This window comes from Cygnus atratus, chromosome 20 (genome assembly GCF_013377495.2).
Source record: "Cygnus atratus isolate AKBS03 ecotype Queensland, Australia chromosome 20, CAtr_DNAZoo_HiC_assembly, whole genome shotgun sequence".
Classification (NCBI taxonomy): Eukaryota; Metazoa; Chordata; class Aves; order Anseriformes; family Anatidae; genus Cygnus; species Cygnus atratus.
The window spans coordinates 7,617,524-7,626,156 of record NC_066381.1 but is presented as its reverse complement, the minus strand read 5'-3'; the positions used below and the strand labels follow the sequence as shown (position 1 = coordinate 7,626,156).

General features: G+C 40.7%; 1 protein-coding gene across 7 annotated transcripts in view; it reads right to left on the bottom strand.

Annotated features, from left to right (window-relative positions):
* Window positions 1-419: 419 nt before the first annotated feature.
* Window positions 420-8,633, bottom strand: part of SPECC1 (sperm antigen with calponin homology and coiled-coil domains 1) — an 83,185-nt gene continuing 74,971 nt past the window's right edge. For all 7 annotated transcript variants that reach the window (XM_035560994.1, XM_050714690.1, XM_050714691.1 and 4 more), the window contains 3 exons: window positions 7,619-7,735; window positions 6,279-6,338; window positions 420-5,475 (listed from right to left, as the gene is read on the bottom strand). In XM_035560994.1, the coding sequence (XP_035416887.1) occupies window positions 5,386-5,475; window positions 6,279-6,338; window positions 7,619-7,735 (267 nt within the window). In that variant the 3' untranslated portion in view covers window positions 420-5,385. The remainder of the gene's footprint in view (window positions 5,476-6,278; window positions 6,339-7,618; window positions 7,736-8,633) is intronic.

Below are 8,633 nucleotides of genomic sequence, written 5' to 3'. Positions count from 1 at the left end.
TACATGTATACTTATTCCAGTCACGAGTCCTTGTTTCCACTCTGACTACTTCTTTCTTAATCCTCTAGTCATTTAAGAGCTCCTACTGCAGAAACATGCTGGCGTCTCGTGTATCCTTCCTTGCCTTTGCAGCAGGATGGTTTCCTACTGTGTCGTCAATATGGTTTGTTTCAGAAACTGACACTCCTTTATCCCCAAGACAATCTTCTGAAAGGCATCCAAATGCATCTGTTACTTAAAAAAAATGGAAATTGATGTATTTATGAAAAGAAGATTCTGACAAAATTTTCTCTGCTACCAGTGTAGGAGAAACAATGAACCACGAGGACCTTTTAAAACCTCTCCTGGGAGTCCTGCTTCCCAGCAGTCTGCAGAAGAATCAGCTTTACATGTAGATATTTGAACCATTACGGCAAACATCAGAAACAGAAAAAGATTTATTAGAAATATTACACAGATTTTTGCATCATACATTTTAATAATGTTAATCTTTAAATATTAGCATGTCCAAATTTGGCAATGCCTAGTATATACATTCTAATGTGCTCTTTGTATAAATTAGATTACGATGTAACATCTGTATCCAATAGAGAAAGCTAAAAGAACTTGACAGTTTAGAGATGGTTATCCTATATGACAAACTGGAGCCTGGACCAATAATCAATAAAAACATTGTGTCCAGCCCTGCCCAACGGAACTTGGCACACGTGCAAGTTAAAAATGTAGAGACCGTCAGTTGTGAAAAATGTTAACCCTGGTTAAGTTATAAGCTTGATTCTACACCACATTGGTGGGTGAGTCTAAATGGCACTGGAGTTGATAAAAAACATCTAGTCTAGCATAGTAGAAGTTATTGCTGGGTTTAAAAATATGTCTTAATGCTCAGTGCCCTGAGTCTTTTTAGGCAAAAGCCCTCTTCTGACAGGAAAATGCATAATCTCATCCCATACAGACTCTGCATCTGATCAGATACCCAAGGCACAGCTTTGCAAACAGCTGGCCCCGTCAGATACTTCCTGCTGGAAGACCTGGTACCCTAAGCAGAGAAAGATGAGGGAGGTACAAACAACCTACAACCGGATGAGCCAACGCTCTCATTTTCATTGCCAAGGAAGTGAGACAGAAAAATCAGCAAAGCCAAAAGCGAGATTTTGAAGAGCTCCAGGTCAGGAATCACACCGGGCAGATGCAATCATTCTGCCAGCGTGCACCTATTTGGTTTGGACAGAAAACTTGCACATACTGTTTGCACATATAAAACAAGAACAATCACACAGAAAACCTGAAAAAAAATAATAATTATGAAAACCTGCCAAAACTCAAGGAAGAGAATGTGCTTCACGGAGAAGAAACTGGAGAATCTGCATAAGTCAAAAATCAGTCTGCTTCGTACGGCTGCCTTGCTGCAGCACAGGAAAAACAGGGAAGTCTTTGGCTCCTGTGCATTTTCTTGAATATCACAGGCGCAGGAGGGCAAACCTGGTAGAGGCAGCAAGCTGTGTGCTCTCTTCCCTCCTCATCTTCCAAGCTCCATCCCAGGCTGCACTCTTAGGAGAAACGCCACTCAAGATGACAATCAGCAAGGACTCTCAAGCTGAAAACCTACAGACATCCGCATCCTTTGCTGTCCACAAAGGCGCAGGCATACATTTCCCATATGTGCCCCCTCTCCTCACATACTGGACTTTCACTCCATTCAGTTTCACTGCGTACTTTCAGGAACAGCTCATCAGCCTTTCTAGAAAACCTTCTCAGAGAGCTGACTCTGGGCTCGCTTCTCAACTCCCCTGTACCTTCCCAAGCCATGAAATACTTCGCACCTTCTATGAACCACCAGAAATTCTGGGAGTCAGATCATACACTTTTCATACTTCTAATTTCCTTCCCTCTCTAGCAGCTCTGGTACAACAGCTACACGATGCAATACCCCTCCCTGGAACTTCACTGAAATCCTCATCTTAAACATTCTTCTCACGTGCTCAACCCAAACCATCTCCATGGTTTCTTGCAGTCTGATGGACTACCCAAGCACACACACACACAGCTGTGTGCAGGTGCGTTTTAGAGTTAGGGTATATTTAGGGAGCACATGGTGAAGAGATTTAATCAGCCTGCATCACGGAAAGATCCATTACTCCTAAGAGGCAAAGCCAGGCAAGCTGTCAGTAATACCACACACCATACTATCCAAGTCATATCATCACATATTCCAATCTAGCACATTTTCAGAGGATTCCTAAAACTTCTATGAAGATTATTCCTATACACTGTAGCTTATCTTAATTAACAAGCTCTTTAATATCAAAGTCAGCTAGAACTTTCATTTTGCAGTTCCAATTGGAGATGTCTAACAAGAGCCTGCAGATGCTTGGTATTTTCTGAAAACCAGGCTGGTTTGCAGCATCTTGTACAGGACAAATTCTTATTCAAATTTTTAGGCAGCAACAAAAAACAACACTTATTTCTGAAAATCTGGGTCTAGAAACGTAACTGTGCAAGATTCAAAGGGAAGGAGAAATATGCAATATAGTAACAGGTAAATGAACAAATAAACACAGTCCTTCATCTCAAAAATAACCTGGAAGAGCATCTCAATCTCAAATCATCAACATTTCACAGTGAGATGCTTTGCAGTTTTGAACACTGGAAAGCAACACTGAGCAACTGGTAAAACAGAGTATCTTTGTTCCTGCTGACAGAGGACAACTTGTTCTAACTCCCAGGTAAGTAAGATTATTTTTAAGAATATACCATTACAATTGGGTAGAATTAGTGTTTGGACTATTTGGGGGTATGAGAAAAGCTGCAAAGAGACGACAGGAACAGTGCTTTGCAAAATTGATTTAAAAAATCAAAAGCTGCTAGATCAAGTGGTGGAATGGTTTGTAAAGCTAAAATCAGTCTCAGAGAAACAGATGAGAATAGATGTCAGAGCAGTGCTCGAAGCAAATGCAACTGACATATTAGATAAGGTATGTACACAGTGTACATCTGGACAGGCATCAGGAACACAGGCATTTCCAGCAACAAAGGGTTAAGGTTATATTTCTTTTTTAGATCATGTGGAGCCCTCTGACTTTGAAATGTTTTCCAGACTCTGGGAATGAAAACAGTTTTTCTCATCTCTCCAAGTGTCCAATCCAAAGCCCACTGAGGAATATGGAATTTTCTGTGTTGACTTCACCACGCTTTGAACTAGAGCCCGTTGGAGAGTTAGGATCTCTGCCAACGGACACCTCAAGGGAAAAGAGCCTGCTGCATCCACAAGGCGAAGGAGCTGTGCAGTGTGGCTCCCTTCCTAAATGAACTCTGCTTAGCAACTATTTTTCTCTTCCCTCTTATCACATAATGGGAAACTTATACTTGAGAACACTTAGAGCAACACATCCTATGTTCTCTAGGGATGCCAGAGTGTACACCAAAAATTACTGGGGACTTAATTTAATCTAGAAAGCACTCTCTTGCAAGGAAATAACTCTAGCCAGCATTTACAACTGCTTTCTCAAAGTATAGGATGACACCAAAGAGTCCAAGAGCACTGTAAGTGCGTGCCACTTTTTATCACATGGACTCTCAAAAGACTGGAATCAGACCTTCCTGGGGTGGTGGATTAGAATAAATGTCAGACTCAGGAACAAGTGATGCTTTTCTCCTTCTGTGAAACAGGCATACGTTGTATTCCTCCAGCTTCCTTCCTGTTCAAGGCACTCACTGACCTTGGCTGCTGTCATCTATCCCCTAGTTCTCTGTTTTGCTGTGAGAAAACCAAAGTTTGAAATAGGTTGTTTACTAATTAAATGGTATAGAAAAAAAACAAACAATATCCCCCCACCAAAGTACTATGGGGAAGCCAGAGGCTGAGATCAGCCACCTGCAAAGCCCCAGAAAACCTGAAACAACAAGTTTCCTCTGCGAAATCACCTGTTTCTATTTCATGAGCTTTCTGTTCAGGTGCTAAGAGCAGTAAGCACATGCTATTATTTTCTTCTTCAAGATACCTAGCTGCCTATGATTAACTTCCACGATGAATTCGGTCAGGGTCCCAGGGTTAAACAACCTAACTAAACAACTCCTTTCTTCTACCAGCATAATCTAAAGCAGCTAGGCAGCCTTCTATAAGATCCTGTACACCATCCTCTCAAAGACCTGCTCCTAGAACAAATTAAGCAGCCTGCTCGATCCTGCTCCCGCTGGAGACAAACAGAACATTTAACTTCATGGGGTGAAATAAGAGAAATGGTCTAATGTAAATTAAACAGTATCTTTCAGACATTTTACTAACAGTATTATTGAGCTGAAAAGCTATTCTCTGGCGCCTTGGAGATTTCTGTGATGCAGAGAGGGGAACACAGTACTACATGGCAGCTTGCAGAGTGAAGCTTCAGCTGTCATTGTTACCAATACAGTACTGTGTTCCTTTACAGCGTAACACCACTTCTAAGCATTTAAGAGTTTAACACAGGAGAGAAGTTACTCCACAAAATATGAACTACTGAGATGTCACTGTATTGCTCAGAGAGGCACCACCTGATTACTGGCACCTTGTAGAACTAAAGCTAGTAACTTACATTTGCAATATTCCTATGGTAAGTGTCTGTACAGCCAGCTGGGTAATAAGGCTCTGGCTTCCTTTAACAGTGAAGCTATAGTAATGAAACTGCAGTAATAATGCTATTTTTCTCTGAGATTACTTCAGTTTGATCTGAAATGGAGTCCCAGCACCTAACTTGTTCTTCTAGAGTTCTCTCGCTAACTGGTAGTTGAACACAGCGTGGTTCCCAAGTTACAAATGACTGTGGTATTATCCTGCTGGATAAGCTACGGCAAGCAACCTAGCAGACTTACTCGGTCAGATGTGTGAGAATAACTCCGGTTAAGGTTTTACACACACAGGTTTGTCACAATGTCTTATAAAATATATGGAGGAAAAAAAAACGTATTTGGGATGAGTTAAACATGTTTTGGCAAGAAGAGCAGTTTTGTGAGCTTTTGTATTAACTTCCCAGCTTTCCTTGAGTGCCAGCATAGTCCACATTGACTTAAAACTTCATTTCGTGGCAGGTCTCCTGTTGGTAGAGCCTGGTTTGAGGCAAACATTGTTTAGCACAAGGAATCTTCTTCAGAAATAACCCAGGCCTCTTTGAAAACATCTTGCAACTTTCATGTGGGAATAAAATCGCAGATGAATTTGGTTTTTATAGATGGACAATGGTTATTTATTTGGTTGTAGTCCCAGATGTAATCAAAATTATGAAAAAGCTTTCTTTCAAACTAAGAGCTTAGGTTGGTTGTGGAAGAGGAGCAAGGGGATTTTTAAAGTGATCGAGTGCATCTGTGGCATTCTTTGTTCTCTTCCCCACTTCTGTCCACCTCTTGCTCTGTGTCTCAGGTCTCAAAGTACTTGTAAATCTGGGCGACGTACTGCATCACACTCTGCCAGTCTGGCCGGTCTGTGTACATCATCTCACTGAGTTCCTGCATAGGACAAATTGTCGAGATTTAGTCAGGCACCACCACTGGGAACATCACTTGGTCCTCTGAGCAGCTCTGGTTATTGAACACCGTTACTTCCATACCAGAGCATCTTAAAGCCACATACAATATAGAGGCCCACGGGAGAAATCTACTGGCCTACTGCAACTGTAAAACTCATGCCAAAGAACAAACACTAGTTAAACGGCCATATGTAGTGTACATCCTGAAAAGACCTCTTCCATCTGTAATCAAAGATTAATTCTCTATGTAATTTCATTTTATTTAAATTACTGCTTCTTTGCATGTCTTTGGTTCTGTAATTTAGCTCATGAACCCCGTAATATTTCCTCCTTCATATTAATCTTATATTTCTTGCCATCATATTGTCGATTTTAGCAAATGCTTTTTAAACAGTTTAACAAGAAAATTATCCTTCTGTTTCTTAAAACACTAAAACAAAAGGAAAAAAAATGATCTAACAGGCAGATAAGATATAGGGCTCTGCCCATGAAAATAGGAGTCATCTTCTAGAATAACCTTCCAAGGGGAAGACATAATCGATACTGTCATTTCAATACCAGATGATCTCCAGAAGTTACTTCAAATTATATCAGTTTTATGATTCTACAGATTTAGTCTGCTGGAAGTTCTCAGAACAGTGTGAACTTTCAGAGATGATGGTGCAGCCTTCCCTAGGACCACATGAACATTTCAGTGCAAGTTGACTGACTGGCCACACGATGACAAAGGTTTTCGAATGGTGCAGGCAGCAATTCCTCCGTTGTTTAACATATATTACTCACCAGGCTGGGTTTGATGCCTACACTTTCAGCAGCTTGAAATGCTAACAGCAGATTCCTCTTCTGTAAAAATAAAGCAAAGGTTCAAAAAGATTATCAAAGTATGATTCCTGAATCCTATCTTGCATCTGGCTAATCAAGGAGTTTAAATGAGCAGGTATATTTCAAAACTGAAAAACATTAGATTCGATATTTTCACATAGACAAACAGCTAGATCTAGGTCCCAGGTTAAGAAAAGCTAGGAACATGAGGTGCAAAAAATCTCCTTTCCAACTAAAGCTCAGGGTTCTAAGTGTGTTTTGTCAAAGTTTGCAAAGACTTTTCAGAGTGGTTTCCTTAAGAAGCTGCCAAACTCAAACAATTTTTCTGTGACTATGGCATTCCCCCACTTTTTTTTTTTTTGTATTAGTGAGGTATACTTACAAAGAACCCCGTTGTCTTTGAACAGCTCATCTACTTTTGCCTAAGCTACAGTCCTGCTTTTCACAAATAGGTTCTTGTGAAACTAAATAAACAGGGCAAAACCCCACGACCACTCTGAGCTTTATTACGAGTGAGAGGTGCTAACTAACATATGAGGCATTCCTATACATAGCATAACCATACACAGCATAATTGATATTGTAATAGATACTAGCTGTCTGAAGTAAATCCAGTAAATAGTTTTCGCCTGTTTGTGAGGGTCTTCGTAACCTACCTGGAATGTACTGACATGGTTTGACTGCTGTCCAAGTAGTTCAATAAATGACCTGTCTACCTAGTGATCCAGCACTTGAATTTGTGCTGCCTAACTCAAAGAGAAATGCAAGGCAGATCTAGAAATCATAACAAAATGAAACTGATTAAGTTTGATTGGTAAGCCCTTGATTGTCATACATTGAAACTGAAACCTGACCGAAGAACCTGCAGCATCAATATAGACAGTGAGCCAAGTCTTCCACTACTTTTCTGCCTGTGGTATTTGTTAAAGAGGAAATGAAGCCACCCCCAGAAAGCCGTGTTCTTAGGACAGCAGGAGCAGCAGGAAATGTCTGCTGCAGCCTTTCAAAAGGGATGCTGTCTTCATATTAATATGCAGCAGTCACTAGACTCAGACTCTTTATTCATTAGTCCCTGAATTTCTCCCTAGAAGCTCACTGTTGGTTTCCTTCCCTTTTAATCCAGTCTGCTTGCTGAGTTGCTTATAAGGCACTTGTCTCTTACTGTTATTTCCACCTTTTTATTCTGAATGAATCAATACCAAGATCTTGCAGCACTGCATCTTTACCACATGCCCATCAAAACAGATAACGTTCACTGTGAATTCTGCAGATAGTTTAGGGACAGGTACAACAAAACTTACTTTATCCTGGCTGCTGAGCTCCTGGTAAGGAATATGTGCAGGCAAATACGTGTGCAGCAGAGCACAGAAGGCAAGCCCATCACTCCAGCTGCTGCTGAAGTTGGTAATATCAATATTCTGAAAGAGGAAAAACAAACCAGTCCTGAATAATGCTACATGAAGAAAAAAAAAGGCAAAAAACAGTTTTTATGCAATCATGGAATGAAAACTCAGGAGTATTAAAGGAACATGGGTTTACATTTTCCATTCTCCCCTTCTTTTTCATGGCAAGTAAAAAGACACCAAGTAGTATGGAAAGTTTCAAAATCCTGGACAAGGGTTTATTAAGACATTAAATGTTTTTCACACTAGGCCCCAAATGGGGAGATGCTCTCCAATGCTTTCTAGATGGTGAGAAACACCATGTGCAGCACATGCTGCAGCTGCAGTTTTCCCTTGCTAGCAAGACAAAGGATTTTATCTGCTCCCTTTCAATCACAGCACAGCATAAATATGATTCCTCCAGCACTTAGAACAAAGTAATTGATACTTAAAAATGGTATTTCCTAATCAATTCCATGCTGCCTTGTCTTAGCATGTCTGTGGGATGGACTTGCAGAACAATGTGGTAGTGTAATCTGTTTCAAGCACCATCCAGACACGGTCCTGAGCAACCTGCTTGAGCACAGGGGTAGGTCCAGATGACCTCCAGAGGTCCTTTCTAACTTTAACCATTCTGTGATTCTGTGTATTTGACCAGTGTTACCTTTCTGATATTACACAGCAGATTATGTGCTGTAATGAGAATGTGTAATCGACGTTTATGACCTGATCCAGCCCCTTATCAAAAGCCAAATTGAACCGGTAAAAACCTAGTACTCAAGACCTAAATAATGCACTTATTTGTACGATAGGGAGGCTTAAACTTGGCAACACCAACAGCTGAATGGGCAGGATGAAAAATCTGCCACCTTACGGTCACAGAATATCCGGTGTCACTAGTGTCCCAATCCTTAGCATGCCATCAGTGGCTTCA